Source organism: Rhincodon typus, chromosome 10, assembly GCF_021869965.1.
Source record: "Rhincodon typus isolate 14 chromosome 10, sRhiTyp1.1, whole genome shotgun sequence".
NCBI classification, from domain to species: Eukaryota; Metazoa; Chordata; class Chondrichthyes; order Orectolobiformes; family Rhincodontidae; genus Rhincodon; species Rhincodon typus.
Window position 1 is genome coordinate 74,646,579 of NC_063341.1, and position 24,777 is coordinate 74,671,355.

At 45.9% G+C, this 24,777-nt stretch overlaps 1 protein-coding gene across 1 annotated transcript in view; it reads left to right on the top strand.

Annotated features, from left to right (window-relative positions):
• The window catches only part of adgrl2a (adhesion G protein-coupled receptor L2a), a 272,885-nt gene that overhangs the window by 206,099 nt on the left and 42,009 nt on the right, over positions 1-24,777 (top strand). Inside the window, exons 13-15 of the mRNA XM_048601555.1 lie at positions 9,043-9,134; positions 12,946-13,114; positions 21,720-21,848. Coding sequence (XP_048457512.1) covers positions 9,043-9,134; positions 12,946-13,114; positions 21,720-21,848 — 390 coding nt within the window. The remainder of the gene's footprint in view (positions 1-9,042; positions 9,135-12,945; positions 13,115-21,719; positions 21,849-24,777) is intronic.

Consider the following 24,777-nt stretch of genomic DNA (forward strand, 5'->3'; position numbering starts at 1 on the left):
TCAGGTGAATTCAACAATAACCTGTAAATAAGAGTCTAATGATGACCGTGAATCCATTGTCGATTTTTGGGAAAAACTGATCTGGTTCACTAATGTCCTTTACAGCAGCAAATCTGCTGTCTTTACCTGGAGTGCGGTGCTTGTCTTTAAGTAGGCAACAAGGCATCTATTTAACTGATGAGAAAGTTCCCACAAGCCATCGTGCCATAGGGCTGTCTTGTTGTGGTCGTGTGGGTTAAGGGGTGAATGTTGAGAGGGAAACACGGCAGCACTCTCCTAATCTCTTGAAATGGTTTCAGGGTTTATATCCTTTCCATCTCATGTGAAAGGACAGAAGGATCAGCGTTTAATGTCTGATCTGAAGGATGCAGCTGACAAATACAGCACTCCCTAGCACTGCAAGGGGAGTGTCAACATAGATGGGGTTGTCCTCAAGTTTCTGGACTGGACCTTGAACTCCCAACTTCAGGGGGGCAAGAGCTACCCACTGAACCAAAGCTGACCTGGGAGCTGCGACCAAGAGTAGCAATCCTACCCTGCTGTTCCTGCATTGTAAATTAACAGCTGGTAACTTTAAGTGTTACTCAGATTCCTACCTATCAAACTCGAATGTGGTCCAACTCCCACAAACATAGATCATAGAATCCCTACAGTGTGGAAACAGGCCCTTCAGCCCAACAAATCCACACCAAACCTTAAAGCATCCCACCCAGACCCATCCCCCTATAACCCACCTAATCTGCACATCCCTGAACACTATGGGGCAATTTAGCATGGCCAATCCACCTAACCTGCACATCTTTGGACTGCAGGAGGAAACCGGAGCATCCGGAGGAAACCCCCGCAGACACGGGGAGAACGTGCAAACTCCACACAGACAGTCGCCCGAGGGTGGGATCAAACCCGGGTCCCTGGCGCTGTGAGGCAGCAGTGCTAACCACTGAGCCTCCATGCCACCCTAAACAGAGCCTTTCTTTTCTGATCAAGCCCAAAGTGTGCGAATCCCGTTAATGATGTGTGTGTTTATACTGGGTGGCTTTTGTTGATATCTTCTGGCTACTTGACATCAACAGTGACCTATTTAAACAGTGTGGCTGAACCTTTTCACTCAACTTAATTATAGAAAGTGTGTCCTGACTCTCACCATGTGCTGTTAATCCATCACTTACCTGGCACTGACTCAGATTTAACATTCTCATCCTGATATTCCAATCCCTCCATGACATCTCTCATCTCTCTCTTCTCACCCTGTCTATTCTTGTCTCTGTCTCTCTCTGTCTCTTTCACTCTCACCCTTCAGCTCGACACTTTCTTGTGACTGCTACACTCCCCTATTTCTAGCATTCCCAATTCTCATTGCACCACCATTGTCAGATGTGCCTTCAAATAGCAAATCCCTATGGGCTTTCATAGAAACATAGAAGATAGGAGCAGGAGGAAGCCATTTGGCCCTTCATGCTTGCTCTGCCATTCCTCACGAACATGGCTGATTGTCCAATTCAGTAGTCTAATCCTGCTTTCTCCCCATTCGCTCCAAGTGCTATATCTAGTTGCCTCTTGATTACATTCAATGTTTTTGTATCACCTACTTCCTGTGGTACTGAATTCCACAGGCTCACCACTTTTACGGTGAAGAAATGTCTCCTCATCTCCATCTTAAATTGTCTACTTCCTCCATTATCCTTTCCTCTCTCTCTTTCTCCTTTTCCTTCTCTCCCTGCCTGCCTGTCTCTCTCTCATTCTCTCTCTCTCTGTTTCTTTTCTATCTCTGCGTCACTTTCCTTCTCTCTTTTTCTCTCTGTCTCTCTCTCTCTCTCTCTCTCGCCCACACACTTTCCCTCCTGCTTTAAGACATTACTTAAAACCTAACTCTTCAGCCAAACTCTTGACCTAACATCTCCTTTTACTTGCCTCTGTGTCGGATCATGCCTGGTGACACTCCAGAAAAGCTCCTTCACTCTGCAAGTACAAAAGCAAATTATTATCGTAAGCAGATAGTTCTGCACGACATCATACATTTCTTAATGAATACTTTGCGTCAGTAATCACTGAGGAGAGGGACATGACGGATGTTGAGGTTAGGGATAGATGTTTGATTACTCTAGGTCAAGTCGGCATAAGGAGGGCGGAAGTGTTGGGTATTCTAAAAGGCATTAGGGTGGACAAGTCCCCGTCCGGATGTGATCTATCCCAGGTTTCTGAGGGAAGCAAGAGAGGAAATAGCTGGGGCCTTAACAGATATCTTTGCAGCATCCTTGAGCATGGGTGAGGTCCCGGAGGACTGGAGAATTGCTAATGTTGTCTCCTTGTTTAAGAAGGGGAGCAAGGATAATCCAGGTAATTATAGACCGGTGAGCCTGACGTCAGTGGTGGGGAAGCTGCTGGAGAAGATACTGAGGGATAGGATCTATTTACATTTGGAAGAAAATGGGCTTATTAGTGATAGGCAGCATGGTTTTGTACAGGGAAGGTCAGATCTTACCAACTTGATAGAATTCTTTGAGGAAGTGACAAAGTTGATAGATGAGGGAATGGCTGTAGATGTCATATACATGGACTTCATTAGGCATTTGATAAGGTTCCCCATGGTAGGCTGATGGAGAAAGTGAAGTCGCGTGGGGCCCAGGCTGTACTAGCTAGATGGATAGAGAACTGGCTGGGCAACAGGAGACAGAGAGTTGTAGTGGAAGGGAGTTTCTCAAAATGGAGAACTGTGACCAGTGGTGTTCCACAGGGATCCATGTTGAGACCACTATTGTTTATGATATACATAAATGATTTGGAGGAAGGTATAGATGGTCTGATTAGCAAGTTTGCAGATAACATGAGATTGTTGGAGTAGCAGATAGTGAAGGAGACTGTCGGAGAATGCAATAGAATATATATAGCTTGGAGAGTTGGGCGAAGAAATGGCAGATGGAGTTCAATCCAGGCAAATGCAAGGTGATGCATTTTGGAAGATCCAATTCAAGAGCGAATTATATGGTAAATGGAAAAGCCCTGAGGAAAATTGATACACAGAGAGATCTGGGTGTTCACGTCCATTGTACCCTGAAGGTGGCAACGCAGGTCGATAGTGGTCAAGAAGGCATACGGCATGCTTTCATTCATCGGACAGGGTATTGAGTACAAGAGTTAGCAGGTCATGTTACAGTTGTATAGGACTTTGGTTCGACCACATTTGGAATACTGCATACAGTTCTGGTCACCACATTACCAAAAGGATATGGATGCTTTGGAGAGGGTGCAGAGGAAGTTCACCAGGATGTTGCCTGGAGTGAGTGCACTAGCTATGAAGAGAGGTTGAGTAGATTAGGATTATTTACATTAGAAAGACGGAGGTTGAGGGGGGACCTGATTGGGGTCTACAAGATCATGAGAGGTATAGGCAGGGTGGATAGCAAGAAGCTTTTTCCCAGAGTGGGGGATTCAATTCCTCGGGGTCACGATTTCAAGGTGCGAGGGGAAAAGTTTAAGGGAGATGAGCGTGGAAAGTTCTTTACGCAGATGGTGGTATGTGCCTGGAAGGTGTTGCCAGCGGAGGTGGTAGAGGCGGGCACGATAGCATCATTTAAGATATATCTAGACAGATACATGAATGGGCAGGGAGCAGAGGGATACAGATCCTTGGAAAATAGGCAACAGGTTTAGATAGAGGATCTGGATTGGCACAGGCTTGGAGGGCTGAAGAGCCTGTTCCTGTGCTGTAATTTTCTTTGTTCTTCTTTTGTTCTTATTAATTTGGCCTCAATATTGGTCAGTGCAGAAATAAGCAAGATTAAACTGATAAGAGCCAAGCTGTATGGCTTTCGCGGTTCGTCAACTGAACTTGCCCACAGCAAGTTCATTCTCCCTTATATGGCACCATAATCCACTTTCAAATGATTTTGTCCAGCAGTTCCAGGACACTGGGGAGGGAGCAATATTTTCGGAGTTGGAATGAAAGCAGCTTGTAATAAGGGAACGGTAGTGGAACCTCTCCTCCTTCCAATTGTTTCCACCCACTGAGCCTCTTGTCTGGCTGGGAGGCAGTTACTTGGGGGGTGGGGGTGGTGGAGGGGGGTAGTTTGTATGTAATAGAACAGAGCAGAGGGAACAAACTTGTTCATCAACAGATACCCAGGAGGTTTCAAAAACTGGAGAAGTCAAACAAAACACTTTTACTGTAAAATATCATAAGCGTCAGTTATTATATGTTTGTAATGCTTTTACACAAATTATCATTTGTGACACACACACACAGAGATATGCTCACAGACTGATACATACAATCACCCACATAGGCATGCACACGCTGACTGACACACATCGCACACTGACATGCTAGCACACACAAACATAGACAGGCATGTAGGTGTGCGCACACAAACTCCCCGACAGCTATACACACACTCACCTGCACACTGACAAATAGACACACAGAAACACAGACTGACGCACAAGTGTGCAGGGACAGACACACACTTGTACATTCACTTGTACACACACACACACAAAGATATGCTCACTCCCCCACATAGGCATGCACACGCTGACTAAGAGAGAGAAAAACACTCACAGAAACACACACAGACACACAGACAGACACACACAGACAAAGAAAAGGTCTCACAGACATACATGCACAGACTCACACAGAGATGGGGCACATACACAGACACAAGCAGAGAGAAAAACCACTCTCAGACATGCACACACATATACACACACACGCACGCACACACACATACAGACTCCAGCTTACCGCTTCCTTCTTCACTGTTATGCCAGAGGCCTGACTGTTATCATATCCATGGGGCAGCCATTAGTATGCCTGAAATGCTTTAATGAAAGCTTGGATCATGGCACGTCAATAGCTGTACTTATCATTTGGACAGCTCCATCTACACCTTTAATATTTAATTAGGTTCAATCAGAGTTCAGCTGTGTGCACACCCTCCCTGAGCCTTTCTGTACTGAGCAATCTCACAGCCTACTGCCCCAAGCGAGGGGGAGGAATGGGCTTCTGTTCAAAGGCTGGCAGCAAATACTCCACAGAAAGACGCCAGTTGGTAACAGACAAATGGTCTCCAGAGAAGGTGAAGAGAGCAGGGACATGTTTGGTTCAGCTAGATTATTATTAAGAGTGGGTTCTGCAGAACGGTCACTGGACCCGAAACGTTAACTCTGATTTCTTTCCACCGGTGCTGCCAGACCTGCTGAGTTCATCCAGCAATTTCTGTTTCTGTTTATGCGAGAATAGTGTTTTGTTCCTTGTACCTCATTGTATCCATGTCAGCTCTGCAGGCTCTGTGAGATGAATTTTAAACTGCTCTTATGCTTGTGGTGGATGTGATTTGAGTGGGCAGGTTGATGGCTATAAAATACACTCTACACTCCAGTAATCTGTAGGCTGTAGTTGAACTCTTTAAACTGCTGTAGATTGCAGTGCTAACACTTTGCTGCAGCCACTTATCATTTAGTGAAAGTAAAATGATGAGACAATTACTTTATCTGCATACGGTCTGCCACTCAGTTACTTGCAAGATCTTTGGAAGATTAATAGAGGGAAATGGGCTTCAAGATTTTGAATTCTCATCCTTGACTTTGAATGCCTCCCTGACCTCACGGTATCTGCCAGGCTGTGCTGCCCTTCGATATCTGTTTGCTCCTCCAAATTGGGAATTTCGTGCGGTCTTGATTTTGTTGGTTGTTGGACCTTCAGACGATTACAGTCATCCCTCAGTATCCGTGCGGGTTCTGTTCCTGAGAAACCCCGCAAGTGATGAAATTCACAAATGTGGAGCTCATTTAAAATTAGGATAAAAGTTGCCCATGATATCGAGTTTTTTTTTGTTGCTACTTATTTTTTGGTGCAAATAGACGAATTTGTAATTTCGTGGATACTGAGGATTTATTGTAGCTCCTAAAGTCGAGAATTTCCTCCCTAAAGCCATCCCCTTTTCTCTCTCCGTCTCTCTCTGTCTCTCTCTCTCTCTGTCTCTCTCAATCCTTGAAAACCTGTTTATTACACCAAGCTTTTGGTCTCTGTCCTGAGGGAAGTGGTGTTCGAAGGTAGAACGGGGTGTCCTCAGTGTGCGTGTGAAAATGAACCCTCTGGTTTTGGAAGATGTTGGTACAGAATGTAGATCGGACGTGGGGACGGAGGTAACAGGACGGGATGTTGCAAGAAAGGTAGGCAGGGGTTCGTTGTAGCAGAAGGTTGACCACATATTCAAGACAGACACGAGAGCAGGATTGTGGGAGTACTGCACCATTAAAGGTGCCAGCTTTAGGATGAGGCTTCAAATCAAGACCATCATCTGCACAAGAGGCAGAAACGATCCTGTGACGCCAATTTGGAGAAGAGTGACTAAACTCTTCACATTGTCCTGGTCAGTATTTCTCACTCAATCAATGTCACTAAAACAGGTTCTCCAGCTGTTACTGCTCATGGCAGCTTGCTTAAATGCACTATATAAATGCACTATATAACAAAAGATGTCCCAAAGCTTTTGCATGACTTGTGAACTGCTGTCAGTGTGGCAAATGCAGCAGGTTAGATGCAGTGATGCAACAGAAATGCAGCAGGGAACTTGCATGCAGAGAGATTTTTTTTGAAGCAGCAAACCAAATAAGTTCAGAAGTTGCTGGAAAAGCTCAGCAGGTCCGGCACCATCTGTGAAGAAAAATATCAGTTAATGTTTTGGGTCCGGTGACGTGTATATACACACACGTACACGTACACACACACATACACACGTGCGTACGCGCACGCGCACACACGTATGCGAGCACACACAAACGTACGCACGCACCCACACACATACGCGCGCACGTGTACACGCACGCACGCACATATATACTCACGCACTCTCTCTCACACACACACACGCACTCTCTCTCTCTCACACGTACACACACACACACACACACATTAAAATCAAAGCTGCAAACTCTCCTCATCTCTGCAACCCCACACCGCCACCGCTAGGACTCTGTGTCTGTAAACCCCTCTTCAAGGCATTCTTTTAATACATCTCACTACAACCTTTCGATCCTCTTCCAAAACCCATTAATGTCTCCTTTTAATACAGAAGAATTTTATGTGAGCACATTAAAGTTTATGTGATATTATTATCCCATATTTTCAGGCAGAAAACTTTCAACCCCTGGTGATTATTTGTGAGTTATTGAAAGCAGACTGGGAGAAAAAAATGCCAAGCATCCTAGGCTTATTCTCTTCTTAATGAATACGGCGAGCTAAAGAATGCTTTGAATTGATGCGACACAATTTAAACTGAACAATGTTCGAAAAATTGTTGCTTTGCCTGTTATTTTCATCAAAATCTCCACAGAATGAGCATCAGGAATGAGCTGCTTCAGTCACACCATTCACTTTCATGCAGACTTGTGAAGTGAAGCCTCTCTTAGAGATGTGTTTTATTCACTTGTGGGACACGCACATCATTGGCTGGGCCCATCATTTATTGCCCGTCCTTAGTTGCTCCCTGAGAAGGTGGTGGTGAGCTGCCACCTTGAAATGCTGCATTCCATGACCCACAATGCCATTAGGAAGGATTTTGCCCCATCGACAGTGAAGGAACAGCAATATATTTCCAAGTCAGGATGGTGAGTGACTTGGAAGGGAACTTGCAGGGGTTGATGCTCCCATGCATCTGCTGCCCTTGTCCTTCTAGATGGAAGCGGTCATGGGTTTGGAAGGTGCTATCTGAGGATCTTTGATGAATTTCTGCAGTACATCTTGTAGATAGTACACACTGTTGCTAGTGAGTGTCGATGGTGGAGGGAGTGGATGTTTGTGGATGTAGTGCCAATCAAATGTATTGCTTTGTCCTGGATGGTGTCAAGCTTCTGGAGTGTTGCTGGAGGATTACCCCTCATTTCCACTTTTATGGAATGCATTCACTTCCTTCTCATCCCATCAATAAGTTCATCAATATGCTTTTAATAGGCGATTGGATTAGCTTTTGTAAAATAACATAGAAATTAGGAGCAGGAGTAGGCTGTTCTGCCCTTCAAGTCTGCTCTACCATTCCACGTGTTCATGGCTGATCATCCAGCTCAGTGACCTGATCCTGCTTTCTCCCCATACCCTTTGATCACTTCAGCACCTTCTTGAAAGCATGCAATATTTTAAGAGAAACCTGTCATAGAATTAACCCATTTTGATTTCCTGGAAGGGAAAGGTGAAAGACGTGTCAAAACAGTGGACCTTCTGAACTTGCTGTATTTAATATTCAGTAGTTGTTTTTTTTTCCCCCTGAACATTGAACACATTATTAAATCCACACTGCCCAACTGAACACATAGCTTGCATTCCCTCAGGAAGGAGTGTTTCAGCTTATTAAGCAGAAAGGTGAACCGTATTGTGCTCTTTCAAATCGAACACTCTTCATTAGTTACATAATCTAAGGTCAAGTATCCCGAAATGTCTGGTTTTGAGTGATAAGAACATACAGAGGCTGTCTGGCCCCTCAACCTGTTTCATCATTCCATCATTTCGAGCTTATTTATTATGTTAACTCAGTCTCCTCTCCTTTATTCCTGATCATGAATGCCTAAACAAAACTCCACCTGTCTCAGTTTGGAAAGGTTACCTGCATCACCCTGGGGGAAGAGGGTTAGGGGTCATAGAGATCTGCAGCACAGGAATAAAGGCCGTTCAGCCCATTGCATCCATACCGATCAAAAAGCAAGCAGTTAACTATTCTACCTCCATTTTCCCATAGCCTTGTGCGTCTTGGCATGACAGGTGCATATCAAAATACTTCTTCAATGTTTTGAGGGCTTTTACCCCTTACTGGCAGAAAGTTTCATCATCCTTTGGATGATAAAAAGTTTTCCCCTCCATTTTCTTTTCCCAGATTTCCACTACCCCTCTCTGGGAAGGAGTGTTTCCTGAAGCCTCATGTATCCATTGAGCATCAGGCTACTGATTTAACGCTGGCCTATTCTCCCTGCAATCCGTTCCCACCCCCACCTGCTGAAAGATCTTTTCTCACACCGTGACTGACTGCTTCATTTTTCTTGTGTTGACAGGTCAATCTTGTCTTCTTGATCATCACTGTGTACAAAATGGTGAAACACACACCGACGTTGAAACCGGACTCGAGCAGGTTGGAGAACATCAAGTAAGTTATGGGAACCAGAGGCGTTGCTGGTGGAATGGGGGGGTGGGGGTGGGGCACGGTTTTGGGAAGGAGCTGGAGTGTGCAGGCCTCTTGCGATTTCTTTCTAACTCCGCACCGAACACTCCTTGCCTCTTGATGGGGGCTGATTTCCCAGGCAACCGTGAGATTCAGTCATTTCCTGCCCACCCCTGCACATGAATCATGTGATTGGGGTGTCTGGTTAGAACTGACCCTCTTCCAAAGGTCAGAGATGTTGACCAGAAGCGGAGAGGCATGTCAGAAGTGGAAGTCACCTGAGTGATGGTCAGTCTCATACTTGGGACTCACGTCTGTCAGAAGCAGAGATAATTTAATCTGGGTTTTGCAAACGCAGTTTGATGTTTGTTTGCATATTTGCCGTGATTTAATAGAGTTTGTTTTTCTAAATGGCTTTCTTCTCCTGTAGCCTGAGAAGTATTCCTTTGTAATCTTGCATTCTTAAGAGACTTAGCTGTGTGTTTGTTCACAGATAGAGAAGCTGCTCATTGTTTCAGTGATATCAGGAGGCTTAGCATCTCTATTAAATGCCAACTACACTGTAATGTGTGATATTTGCATAGAATAATGATGGAAAATATTGGCTGAGAAGAATAATGTGCAATGTGGGAAAAGCAGAACTAACAATAGCTAACAATAGCTATGGTCCAGAGTGCACTGCCTGTGAGGATGCTGCAAGTCGATTCACAACGAGCTTTCAGAAGGGGTCATAGAATTTACTCATAGAATCTCTACAGTGTGGAAGCAGACCATTCAGCCCATCGAGTCCACACTGACCATCCAAACAGCATCCCACCCAGACCCTATCTGTGTAACCCTGCATTTCCCGTGGCTAGTGCACCTAGCTTGCACACTATATGCAATTTAGCATGGCCACGTCTTTGGAGAGAGGATAATTTGCAAACTCCACACAGACATGGTGTTCACCCAACAAAGGAGCAGCGCTCCGAAAGCTTGTGATTTTGAATAAACCTGTTGGACTATAACCTGGTGTCACGTGACTTCTGACTTTGTTTCCCCCCCGCCCAATCCAACACCAGCATCTTCGCATCACATCCATGTAGACAGGTTGGAATCAAACCCAGGTAACTGGCACTGTGAGGCAGCAGTGCTAACCATTGAGCCACTGTGCTACCCCTGATGGAGAACTGAAAAGGAAATATTTCTAGGTCCCTAAAGTAAGAGTGGGGCAAAGTGGCTAGCACTTTCAGAGTGTTGGCATGGGCATGATGGGCTGAACGGTCTCTATCCATTCTGTATTATTCACTGCTACAATTGGTATTGAATCAAACTTAATTTTTTTTTAAATAATTAAAATTAAAATTCAGCTGTAAGTGACATTTTACTGGTACAGTCTCTACAAAAAAAGCATTTTGGGGATAATATGTGACCGTTTATATCTTGGCATTTTTAGTTCTATCTGTCAGCATGTTGCCATCTGAATATGTTACTTACACAGCCTTCAGCCACTGTATTTGTAGCCAAATAATTGAGTGCAACAAAGTTCGGAGAATCTCAGCAGGTCTGGCGGCATCTGTAGAGAGAGCGAAACAGAGTCAACCTTTCATTGAAAACATAAGAAATAGGAGCAGGTGTAGGCCATCTGGCTCAGGGAGCCTGCTCCACCATTCCATGAGATCGTGGCTGATCTTTTCGTGGACTCAGCTCCACTTATCCACCCTCTCATCATAACCATTAATTCCTTTCCTGTTCAAAAATCTACCTATCTTTGCCTTCAAAAGATTCAATGAGGTAGCCTCAACTGCTTCACTGAGCAGGAAAGTCCACAGACTCACAACCCTTTCTGTGAAGAAGTTCCTCCTCAACTCAGTCCAAAGTCTGCCCCCTCTTATTTTGAGGCTGTGCCCCCTCTTTCTAATTTCATCTGTCATTTCAGGTCTGAAGTGACTTCTTCAGAACCCTCCTCCTCTTCAAAAAGTTAATGCAGACTGGTGCCCAGTCTTGGTGATCCACTTGGTCCTGTGTGTTGGCCCATCTTGCTACTTTCTGACTCCCACTGCCAAGTGAGCATTCCTAGGGTATTTGGTTAGCGCAGGGAGTGCATGCCACCAGTCAAATATCCAGGCGGAGCTTGCTAAGTGAGTTTGTGCACCAGATCCCTGTTAGCAGTCTACGTTACAGGTTGGAAAGGGAGAGTGATAGTTCATAAAAACCAAAAGAACTGCGGATGCTGTAAATCAGGAACAAAAACAAAGTTGCTGGAAAAGCTGAGCAGGTCTGGCAGCATCTGTGAAGGAGAAAACAGTTAACATTTCAGGTCCGTGACCCTTCCTCAGAACAGATAGTTATCAGAGTGAAAGTTCAGTTGGGAGAGGTGTGGGCTGCAGAAGTAAGGTGACAGTTGGCATCACACTAGCAACAGATGCCGGTATTTCTATGATGTTTAAATGGCAGGATATTTGAATGCCACATTCACTGCATGCTGCATGAAGAGAGAGAGCTAATCTATAGGATCTCTCTCTTTCTCTCCATTTTCTCTCCTTGCCCTTTGGCTTCTCCTCATCCACACCAGTAATTACCGCGTATGCGATGGCTACTATAACACAGACTTACCGGGGTAAGAAGGAATCACACATACCAAAACAAAAATCTATTATTAATGCATGTTTTATTAATTTGTGGCTTGAGTAACTTTCTGACAACGTAATAATTGCCTTCATCTGGCTGCAAGTTTTATGAACTTTGCTAAAACCTGTGTGACCGTTTCCGGCTGAGAATAATTTTTGTACATAGCTGGTATTTGCCTTTCTTTTTATATTTAGAGAGAACCTTAATTTCTTCAAATATAATTGTATGAGCGCTTGCTTGAACTTCATTTTGCATTCAATATTGTCTAATTTTTTTTTGTCTCTTTTTCTGCTTATAATGCATTCTAGCTATGAGGATAATAAGCCACACCTGAAGTAAGAGCATTAGCCCAGAGGTTCATCTGTGGAACCTCTTTCTGTTTTCTTCTCTGCGCGAGTTTCCCTTCATTGCTGCTTTGTCTTTATTTCATAAAAATCTCATGAGTTATTGACAAAGCCAACCCTGTGGACTCCATACACAAAACGCAGCGGTAAAAGAAGGCCAGGCCATACACTTGACACTCTGTCCATGCCACATGGGATGAACAGTAAATGCTCACCTTAATCCTGAGGATTATTTCTCCTTTCTGAAAAGGTCTTCTTTACCAAGTACGCCTTTTAATGTTGCACTCTCAATCACAGTGGGAGATGCATGACCGGAAATCCTAAAACTAAAGATCAGCCATTTTGTCTTAGGCCTCATGCATAAATGTAGGCCTCAGGCTCCGTCTCTAAATGTAGACTGTTTCATTCGACCAAAAAGTGTTTAAAAACGAAATGTGTGTTGCATTATTCCGATTTCAAGGCTAGGATTCCTGACTTGCTATTGCAAAGAATAGGGGCAAATGGCAATAATAAACAGTCCATGTTAACACACAAAACTATCAGTGACTAATATCTCACAATGCCATTTCAACTCGAGAGCTTTTCTGTGTATATTATCTCCTACTGGCTAATAACAAAGGTCAGGAATAGAAGTGGAAATTGAAAGTGCCCCTACTTAAGCTGAAGGTGACAGGAAACTGGCTAGAATCAAGCTTGTAGAAGGAGAGGCCACATACATCTTAATCTGCTTACCAGAGAAGGTAGCCATAGTAATAAGAAGTAAAGACTGCTTTTGCAATATGTCTTTTAATGCAGTGCTTATATTGGATATAACCAAAGCTGGTTTCTTTGTTTCTCCCCAGGTCTTGGGTTCTAGGTGCTTTTGCTCTGCTATGTTTACTTGGCTTGACTTGGGGATTTGGACTGCTATTCATCAATGAGGAATCTATCGTAATGGCCTATCTCTTCACAATCTTCAACGCTTTCCAAGGAATGTTTATTTTTCTCTTTCACTGTGCTCTTCAGAAAAAAGTAAGTGTCACTGCGTGCATCCCCGTGAGCAATGAGAGCATTATTGTCCTCAGAAATTGGTACCTGGGGCAGGGCTGCAATGTACTGAGATAATTATTCTCGCGGGTAATACACCTGATGCAGTCTATGCTGTAAACACACGCGTGTGCGTTCATACACGCACGCACGCGCATACACGCACGCACGTGCACGCACAGGCGAAGTGTGGAACACACACAGTACACATGCGGGGCACACACCACGCTTACACACGAGACACATGGGATACGCACACCTGTGGGATGGACACAAACGTGGGACAGACACAAAGGGGACACACAACATAGATAGACACAGACATGCAACACAGAGACACATGGTACACACTTGCAGGACACATCCATGAGCACACTCATGAAATACGTATATACTCACACAGACATACAGAATGGCCACACACAGTGGGACACGAGATCCTCCCATTACCGTTTGTCCTGTTCCTGGGGACCCCGAGCATGAATACCTCTGATTTAGAATGGGAGACTTTGGATGGTTCTGATTCATTTGCCTGAATAGTTACTCTGGAAATGTTGAAAAAATCTTAGTCGAGCTCATGACTGAACCCGCAATCGCTCAAACTGACCCCTCAACACCCCCCAGAACCAGACCCTCGACTGTTTCCCTGACTCCCCCTGAACCGTCCCATCCAGGCAGCAACACCCAACCCCCTGACTAAACAGCTGACCTAACCTCACAACCAGGCATCACCCCAGGAAGTATTGCCACACACACGGACTGAAAACTTGTCAAAATGTTTTTCACCACAGCAGTTTGAAAACCAATGCATTCGATTATAGGGTGGTAAAATCTGCATTTATATCAATTGCAGAGTTTAGTTTGATCTGTAAAAGTTTGATCTCTGGGTGATCTCAACTGCCACAAGAATTGACCTGTATTCCTTTCAGATTATTTGTCCGAAATGATGAGGGGCTTTGCTAAGAGATTTTCCATTTGTTCCTGGGATGTGGGCATCGCTGGCTGACCAGCATTTCTTGCCTGTCCCTAGTTGCCCCTTGAGAAGGTGGGGGTGAGCTGCCTTCTTGAACCGCTGCAGTCCATGTGCTGTGGGTTGACCCACAATGCCCTTAAGGAGGGAATTCCATATTTTGACCCAGTGACAGTGAATGAACAGCAATATATTTTCAATCAGGATGGCGAGTGGCTTGGAGGGGAGTTTGCCATGTTTCTGCTGCCCTTGTCCTTCTGGATGGAAGAGATCATGGTTTTGGAAGGCGCTGCCTGAGGATCTTTGGTGAATTTCTGCAGTGCATCTTGTAGATAGTACACACTGCTGCTACTGAGTGTCGGTGGTGGAGGGAGTGGATGTTTGTGGATGTAATGCTAATCAAGCGGGCTGCTTTGTCCTGGATGGTGTCAAGCTCCTTGAGTTTTGTTGGGACTGCACTCATCCAGGCAAGTGGGGGGAGTATTCCGTCACACTCCTGACTTGTGTCTTGTAGGTGGTGGACAGAGTCAAAAAGAGGAAAATGATTCTAATCACAAGAAGGCTCATGAATGTAAGATAATTGTGTAAAGAAGTAGGAGAAGAAGAGGATTCTTTTTCTCTCTCTCTCTCATGCAGTGTTAGGATCAGGAATGCACCCATCTGAAAGCAAGGCAGAAGCAGATTCAACAATAACTTTCAAAAAGGGAGTTGGATAAGTCATTGTCGGGTGAAGAACGTTGATCTTTGCAGAACAACAAGGGAAACCAGTCTAATTGAAAGCTTTGTCAAAGACCAAACATAGGCACACAATGGGTTGAAACATTCTATCAGTGCTGTCCCTGGTTCACATGTTATTTTAACCAAGAATGCTGGTTCAGCATCTCACAGGAGTGAAGAAATTGCTGCCCTGTTCAATTGTAGCTTCAATGGAGGGCAAAAGCAAACAAATTGAAAAACCAGAGATAGTAGGAACTTCCAATGCTGGAGAATCTGAGATAACAAGATGTAGAGCTGGATGAACGCTGCAGGTCAAGCAGCATCAGAGGAGCAGGACGGCTGACGTTTCAGTCTAGGCCCTTCTTAAGAAAAAAAAACAAGTTGAAAAACCAGTATTGCACCTGATCCCCTCTCTCCCCAGTGGTGGGGTAATGTTTAAGTTACTCCTGGCTCTCCCTTGTTTGCCTCAGAGATGTTTCTAGAATGCATCTCTGCAGCTTAATTCAAGTTGTGACTGTGCAGTTTGACCTCTGATTTTGAAAAACAAATTGCGGATTCAAAACTTGTTACCCGTGATTCTGTCACAGTGCATTTCATTTCTCGGCAAAATATGCAACTGAGAAAGCACTACAGACCAAGGTTCAGATGGGAAAGTCTTTCAACCAGATCTATTTTGATGAGAGGGACCGATTTGCAGTTAACAAATGGGAGTTTGGCCACTATCATTTCGAGGCCGAAGCATTATGGGATGGAGGGCTGGTCGCACTCGTAGAATTCACTCTGCCACTATTTCATGTGCCCAAACCTAATCACAGCTGCATCTGCCTTCACTCAACAACATCCTTTTAAACATAAGGAGTTCCACCAATTTTAACATTAACCTGGTGGTAATTCCAATGTGGCGCTGTCATATTTTCTCCCCAAAAGTGGCCACGCAAATAGAGCGGGAACAAAGGCATATGGCATGCTTGCCTTTATTGGTCGGGGAATTGAGTACTAGAGTCAGGATGTCATGCTGCAGCTTTGTAAGACTTTGGTTAGGCCGCACTTAGAATTTTGCTTTCATTTCTGGTCACCACATTACAGGAAGGATGTGGAGGCTTTGGAGAGGGTGCAGAAGAGGTTTACCAGGATGCAGCCGGATTAGAGGGTGTGAGCTATAAGGAGAGTCTAGAAAAACTCGGGTTGTTTTTTCTAGAATGGTGGAGACTGAGGGGAGACTTGATGGAAGTCTGTAAAATTATGAAATGCTTAGGTAGGGTTGATGGTCAGAATCTTTTTCCCAGAGTTGAAATGTCTAATACTATAGGGGGCATGCATTTAAGGTTAGGGGGGAAGTTGAAAGGAGACGTGAGGGGCAAGTATTTTGCACAGAAAGGGGTAGGAGTCTGGAACACGCTGTCAGGGCTGGTGGTGGAGGTAGATACAATAGGGGCATTTAAGACACGTTCAGATAAGCACATGAATATGCGAGGAACGGAGGGATATAGCCCAAGGGCAGGCTGAAGGGATTAGTTTAATTTGGCATCATGTTCTGCACAATGTTGAGGGCTGAAAGTCACGTTTTTGTGTGTACTGTTCCATGTTCTGTGTTTCAAATCAAGAATAAAAACATTCCCTTTGCCACAGACTGTAGGAAAACAAAAGAGTTGCATTTACACATTGCTGTTCACAAACACTGGCACGCCTGAAAACATGATACTGTCAAATACAAGTAGTTCCGCTACAGCACATGTTTCGTTAACACAAATTGGCTGCAACAGGATTGATGAATAGTGGACGCTGTTTGAATAACACAAACTTTCTGCTGTGTAGGTATAGCGATTTCCCCATACCGTGTTTTTCTGTACAGGTCGATCTTCTATAACACGACAGTTGCGTTCTTGTGTGATCTAGCACTATTGGAAATCGCCGTAGAAAATCATGTTATAGGGAAATCGCTATAGAAAATAGCTACAGCTGTACAGCAGAAAGTTTGCCGAATTATCCAAACAGTGTCCACTATTCATCAATCATTTTACAGCCAATTCACGTTCACGAAAAACACATTATAGCAGAACTACCTGTAGCGCGATTTTTCTAGGTCACACAAGAGCACAACTAACGTGTTACAGGAGAACCTGCCTGTATTTCCCAAACTATAACAACCACAGAGAATTACTGGAGAAACTCAACAGGTCTGGCAGCGTCAGAGAGAGAACCAGAGTCAGTGTTTCGAGTCCAGTGCGACTCTTCTTCAGAACTGGAAAAGTGCTGACTGCCTCCTGGTAAAACTGCAGTTGAAGGGAGTTTGGGTGATCAACTTAAACCACAGCATCCGGCAAATTGCAAAATGTTCCAAACTCGAATCACTGTTGCCCTGTGGGAAACCACAGTAGCTGTTTACTCAAAGCAGGTACCCACAAGCAACAGTGGAGCTGTCACCAGATAATCTGCTTCATGTGAAACGAGAAACACGAAGAGGCCGCTCGGCTCCTCCACCCTGCTCCACCATACAGTGAGATCATGGCTGATCTGATTTTGGATGCATTTTGGTGGCTCAGTGGTTAACACTGCTGCCTCACAGCGCCAGGGACCCGGGTTCGATTCCACCCTCGGGCGACTGTCTGTTTTGCACATTCTCCCCGTGTCTGTGTGCGTTTCCTCCGAGTGCTCCGGTTTCCTCCCACAGTCCAAAGATGTGCAGCGTAGGTGGATTGGCCGTGCTAAATTGCCCATACTGCCCAAGGATGTTTAGGTTAGGTGGGTTAGACATGGGAAATGCAGGGGTAGGGGGATGGGTCTGGGTGGGATGCTCTTCGGAGGGGCGGTGTGGACTTGTTGGGCCGAATCGCCTGTTTCCACACCGTAGGGATTCTATGGTTCTATGATTTAAGATTTTAACCTTGACTGTACATTCCTGCATATCCCCAGTAGTCTTTCATCCCCTTGTTGTCAAGTATCTACCTACCTCTGCCTTAAAAATATTTAAAGATTCTGCATCCACTGCCTTTTGAGGAAGGGAACTCCAAAGACTCTCAACCTGCTGACAGAAAAAAAAACTTTCCTCGTCTCTATGTTAAGTTGGCAATGATCCTGTTAAACTATGATCCCTCATTCTGGATTCTCCCACAAGGTCCTTTCCAAGTCCATCCAGTCAAGTCCCCTTAGGAGCTTGCAAGCTTCAATTCAGTCACCTCTGACTCTTCTAATCTCTGGAGGATGCAGCCTTGGCCTGTCTAATCGTTCCTCACAGGGCAATAAGCTGAATCTGACCAGTATTGTTAATTGAAGGATAAATATTGATTGGCCCACACCGCTAAGGGAACACCACTGGTCTTCTTGGGAGAGTGACAGGGTCAAACTGGACTCAAAACATTAACTCTGTTCGTCTCTCCACAGATGCTGCCAGACCTGCTGAGTTTCTCCAGCAATTTTCGGTTTTTTTGTTCCACTTTCCACAGCAGTCCACAGTCCCCCTGACCACAGTTAGGCTGGGTGGATTAGCCATGGGAAGTGCAGGGCTACAGGGACAGGACAGAGGTTCGGCGCTGGGTGGGATGCTCTTTGGAGTGTCAATGTGGACTCGATGGGCCGAATGGCCTGCTTCCACACTGTAGGGATTCTATGATTCCAGTGCCAAGCTTTGAATGCCATGTCGCTTTTGAAGTGCTCACCCAAGTAGCTTTTAAAGTTTGAGTTTTCCTATCTGTACTACCATCTCAGACAGTGCATTCCAGACACCCCCAACCTCTAGGCGGAAAACAAAACTTTCTTCAAATCCCCTCTAAACCTGCTGCCCTTCCCTTTAAAATTCCCCCTTGTTACTGACCCTTCAATGAAGGGAAACAGCTGCTCTCTATTCACCCTATCTATGTCCTCATAATCTTGTATGTCTTAATGAGGTCCCCCTCTGCTCCAAAGAAAACGACCCAAGTTAATCCAGCCTCCCTTCCTCAATAAAGTAGTCCATCCCAAGCAACATCCTGGTGAATCCTCTCTACAACCCCTCCAGCGCAATCACATCCTTATGTACCTTATGTCCAGCTGTACTATGATGGTGTCTGACCGAGCAACACACAATCAGCTGTTCAGCCTGTGTATTACACCCACTAAATAGCAGCAATTTGTGACAGAACATCCTACCAGGAATTCCAATTTGCGCTAACAAGGCAAACAGACTGGCATAACTAGATTTCATGTTGAAAAAAAAAACAGGGCATGACAAGGGCCCAGACACTGAGGTATTGATGTTCAACCTTTATGTATTCATCTCTATTGCTGTAAATACTCCTTGGAATCTAATTTATTGGTGCTGCTTTAAGTGACATTTATTAACTCTGTCAACTTTATTGGCAATAATTAACAGGATGTACATCAGTTTGCAAAACTCAGTTGTCACATTCCCTGAAGCCAAAGCTGGCCTGTTGCTCTCATCCTTCACCACAGGCCTGTGTTGAACCAGCCAACGGGATCAGTTCTGTCACTTTGGATCAGAGGTGGGGAGTGTGATGTAAAATCAGCCCGAGCTCCCACCGCGGTTTCGTTTCCCTGCTGTCCTTGGGAGCGTGGCCTTTTCTAAAATTGATTCACAGTTCCGTTTGTCACTCAATCCTAATTCTCCTCAGAATAAGCACAAAATTGCCTTGCATCTGGTCCTGTATATTTCTCATGGAAGAGAATGTGAGGTGGTTAGTTTATAGAAGATATGAAAAGAGAGTGGTGAAGACTAGATAGGGTCGGGGTGTACAAAGTCATGACAGACATAGGATTTGGGAGAAGGAGAAGGCGTTAACATTTGATGGCAGCATGGTGGCTCAGTGGTTAGCGCTGCTGCCTCATAGCACCAGGGACCCAGGTTCAATTCCACTCTTGGGTGACTGTCTGTGTGGAGTTTGCACATTCTCCCCGTGTCTGCGTGGGTTTCCTCGTACAGTCCAAAGATGTGCAGGTTAGGTGGATTGGCCATGCTAAATTGCCCATAGTGTTCAGGGATGTGTAGTTTAGGTGGGTTATAGGGGATGGGTCTGGGTGGGATGCTCTGAGGGTCGGTGTGGACTTGTTGGGCTGAAGGGCCTGTTTCCACACTGTAGGGATTCTGTGATTTGATAAGATCTAGGGCACAGTCGCTGTAGTGTCAGTGGACCCTAGGGCTGCTCGGCTATTAGAGAGAGATGACTGGTGTTGAGTTTAACCTGAGGGTCACCATGCCTCAGGTGAGGAGCGAGGTGGAGAAGGTGGAAACTTCGTGGTAACCTCAGCCTCATGTGGAATCAGTTTGTAGTCACATGTCTGTTCCCCCCTGCCATAACCCTTGACTGTCAAAAACCCTGTATCACCAACGCTGCTTAGACAGATCTTCCAAACTCCCAGTCTCTCCATCTGGAAGGACAAAGACAGCAGATACATGGAAACGCCACCATCAGTCAGCTCCCCTCCAAGTACCACCTGACTTTGAGCAATATCACTGTCCCTTCACTGGGTCAAAATCCTGGGATTTCCTCCCAAACAGCACTGTGGGTGTCCCTATACCACACGGACTGCAGCGGTTCAAGAAGGCAGCTCACCACCACCTTCTCAAGGGGCAACTAGGGATGGGAAATAAATGCTGGGCCCAGCCAGCGATGCCCACAGTTCGTTAATAAGTAGAAGAACAAACTGATCTAACGGTGTGCCGATACAGAGTTGATAGGATGAAACTGTCACCGTTGGCAGAAGCTGTGAGAACCAAAGGACACTGATTTAAAGTGATGAGCGAAAGAATCAAGGGGTGACATGACAGAAAGAAAAAGTCCTTTTCTCTCAATGAGGGGTTTAGGACCTGGAATGTGCTGGCTGAATGTGTGGAGACACATTCAGTTGTGACTTTCAAAAGGGGATCGGAGTAATTATCTGAAAATAAGAGAAAATTGAAGCTTACAGGGAAAACAAGGAAACGTGGGAAATAGGGACAAGAGTAGGCAATTTGGCCCTTCAAGCCTGCTCCATCATTCAATATGATCATGGCTGAGCATCCAACTCTGTTCCTTTTTTCTCCCTATGGGCTTGGATCCCTTCAGCCCCAAGAACTCCTTTCTTGAAAAAGGAGGGGCGTTCCTAGCTGCCCACTATTACAGAGAACAGGCATGGGAGAGATGGACCAAATGGCCTCCTTCTGTGGCTTAACCATTTTCTGCTCCTGGTGAGAGAACAATGCACTGCAGTGGCTGGAGTGGACTACCTTCAGCTTGTAATTTTACTGCAATGAACGTTGACCCACCTCCTCCAAACAACCGTTGTATCCAGTGATAACACAGTGTGGAGCTGGAGGAACACAACAGGTCAGGGAGCATCAGAGGAGCAGGAAAGTTGACATTTCGGTTCGGGACCCTTCTTCAGAAATCAGCATGTGCATGCAAGAAGCTCATTTCAAAAGTGAATCCAAGACTTTGTTTTGTTCTTTGAATCTCCCCTACCAGAAGTTGCCCTTTTGTAGCCCTTGAAAAAAAAAAGTGGGTGGCATGGTGGCTCAGTGGTTAGCACTGTTGCCTCACAGTGCCAGGGACCAGGGTTCGATTCCACCCTCGGGTGACTGTCTGTGTGGAGTTTGCACAATGTCTGCGTGGGTTTCCTCTGGGTGCTCTGGTTTCTTCCCACAGTCCAAAGATGTGCAGGTTAGGCTGGATTGGCCATGCTAAATTGCCCGTAGTGTTCAGGGGTGTATAGGTGAGGTGCGTTGTAGGGGGATGGGTCTGGGTGGGATGTTCCGAGGGTCAGTGTGGACTTGTTGGGCCAAAGGGCCTGTTTCCACACTGTGGAGATTCTGTGATTCTAAGTGTCACACTTGACTCTGCCTCAGGAGACAACTCCATGAGATCTTAGTAAGTTGATGCTGTATGCTGGTGTACAGAGTGCACTAACGCCTCATCTTTTCCACACCGGCAGGTCCGTAAAGAGTACAGCAAGTGTTTCCGCCACTCGCAGTGCTGCAGCGGGTTAACCGGTGACAGCTCCCACAACTCTGCCAAAGCGTCAACAAGTAGGACCAGCGCTCGCTACTCCTCTGGCAGCCAGGTACCTCGAGGCTCGAGAACCTCAACCGTTACGGTGCAGAGAACGGAGGAGCTGGGAACAATTCTCCTCCCAGCAGAGAAGGTTCAGGGGAAATGTAACAGAGGTGTACAAAATCACAAGGAGTAGCTTCTTCCTTTTCATAGCAAGTGGGCTTCACGAGCAAGACCAGCATTTGGTGCTTGTCCCTAATGGTCTCATTGTCTGGCAGAGCCATCTCAGGGGGAATGAAGAGTCAACCACATTGCTGAGGTTCTGGAGTCTTAGAAAATTATTTTAATTCCACCTGTTCATACCTGCAGGATCAGGTGATACTTGAACCCCAATATTCAAATCCAGAGGTAGGGTCAACACCACAAGACTCGCACTTGTTGGTCTGTGTTAGCATTCTAATAATAACCTCAGAGTGATTGTCAACATGGTGTGGGCTTTGTCTCAAGGAGAGTATTTCGAATTGATGTAGCAATTCTTATGGTCGCTCCCATAATAAGAACGTGAGACATGTAAGGTGATATTGAAAGATTCAATAGGCCAGGCGAGGTAAAGATGGCAGATTTCCAATACCATTAGAATTAGAATGTGGCTTATTGTCATGTGTACTCAAATACAGGAGTACAGTAAAAAAATTTAGTGTCGTCCCACATGGTGCTATTTTTCGGTACAAAATACCTAGGTACAAATCCTAGATGCTAAAACAGAGAAATAAAGAAAAGAAAGTTATATTATCTTACAGCTATTCATAGTATAAGTTAAAAAAGGAAGTAAAGTTAAAAAGATAAACTTGACAGTCTTTCTATACAGGGACAGCAGTAGACCAGCACAGGGGGCTTCCATACATGGTGTGATCAGGCTCTCAATCTGCTGACCGGTCCCCGGTCCAACAGCCATCGCCACTCCACACTGGCCGTCCCACCCTACTCCAGGCCTCCAGCCTGCCTCCATCCCCACCCTGCTCCAGGCTTCCACCCTGCCTCCATCCCCACCCTGCTCCATCCTGCCTCCATCCCCACCCTGCTCCTGGCCTCCAGCCTGTCTCCATCCCCACGCTGCTCCTGGCCTCCAGCCTGCCTCCGTCCCCACCCTGCTCCTGGCCTCCATCCTGCCTTCAACCCCACCCTGCTCCAGGCCTCCAGCCTGCCTCCGTCCCCACCCTGCTCCAGGCCTCCAGCCTGCCTCCGTCTCCAGCCTGCCTCCGTCCCCACCCTGCTCCTGGCCTCCATCCTGCCTTCAACCCCACCCTGCTCCAGGCCTCCAGCCTGCCTCCGTCCCCAGCCTGCCTCCGGCCCCACGCCGCTGCAGGCCTCCAGCCTGCCTGCATCCCCACCCTGCTCCTGGCCTCCAGCCCACTCACTAGATGCTGCACATCTGAGCCAAATGGTCCTTACTGCCATTGTTTCACAGTTACCAAAGACTTTCTGACCTGAATTCTGATGTCCCCTCTTGCCTTGGTTGGATTTCAAACCCAAGTCGCCAGAAGATTAGCCCAAGTCACTGGATTATGAATCCACTGGCAATGCCACTGCATCCCCACCTACCACAGGGTGGTGACCTCCCATTGGATGAAAGGGTCAGTGACGGGAGGGTGCAGATTTCAAAGTGATTGTCAGGCAGTGGGAGGGAAGAGAAATTTTGTGTTTGGAGAGATGTAACAAATGGGAACTCCCTGCCTCAAAGGGGATGGCTGTTTCCAGAGTAACGTCTAACCCAGCGAATAAGGGCAGCAAAGCCAGTGGAGCATGCAGTGACTAAAACAGATTGTAACGTAGATATATCCTCAAAAGCATAAACACTTAGAGGGCTCCCAGGGTGGGGGGGTGGTCAAGTAGCCAGAGGGTTGTGAAATGCATTGGGTTGTACTTCCAAGAGGGCTGGCATAGGCATGATAGGCCAAAGGGCCTTCTGTCACCCACAGTTCCATCTGGAGGGTGGCACGGTACCAATTAAACAACCTCCTCTTGATTTTGTCACACCTACATCAGGAGAAATTCTGGTACAAGATTGTTATGGTGTAAATGTATGCTGGAACAGGCTGAAGGGGCCGAATGGCCTTCTCTTATGCCCCCTCGTCATGTTACGCTTTGTTGCAACTAAAAAATCCTTCAGCGTCCCCAACGTTTATGTCCCGTTGCATGTGTAACTGTCGATTGACTTGCCTGACTCTGCTAAAATCCTTCATGCAGCTTGTTTTGTGAATAGCTCATTCTCCAATACCTTTCCACTTTTGTAAGTTAATGCCTTCCCAGATGGAGGAGTTCCTTCAGGGGAAGATGGATTTGATGCGCTATTGTTTTCTGATGGATCTCAGTGAGATCCCCATACACCACCACCGACACTCCTTACTGCCCCTCATTTCTCAGCACTTTATTAGAGGGAGAAGTTACACTGAGTTGGGGGGAGGGGGATGGGGGCAGGCTCCCAGGTTCCATCCCTGCCAACTCTCGTTCCATGTCGACCCTGTCATAAGGTGGCTTCTTTTCGTCTTGACGTTCCCTTGGCTTTGAGGAAGCAGAGAACCAGCCACACTCTCTCTCTCTCTCTATTTGACTCGGGCTGGGATGCGAGGTGCATGGGGGCTGAGGACAGGGAAGGTTTATGTCCCCCATCTAGCCCCTTGCAGTCAATCAGCCCCTATTGCTACATGTTGTTCCACTGTTCGCACTGGGGGAGCGGCAGCTTGACTGAGGAATTGGAAGACAGGCAAGTACTGGCAGGACTGCACCTCCAGGCCGAGACTCAAGCAGATATTCTTTGGGGTTGGAAATTGGTCGGAAAAGACTTGGGAATGAATGGAAGACGTTAAAAAAAGGGAATGATGCAAGTGTGAGATAACAAGGTGTAGAGCTGGATGAACACAGCAGGCCAAGCAGCATCATAGGAGCAGAAAGGCTGACGTTTCGGGCCTAGACCCTTCATCTGATGAAGGGTCTAGGCC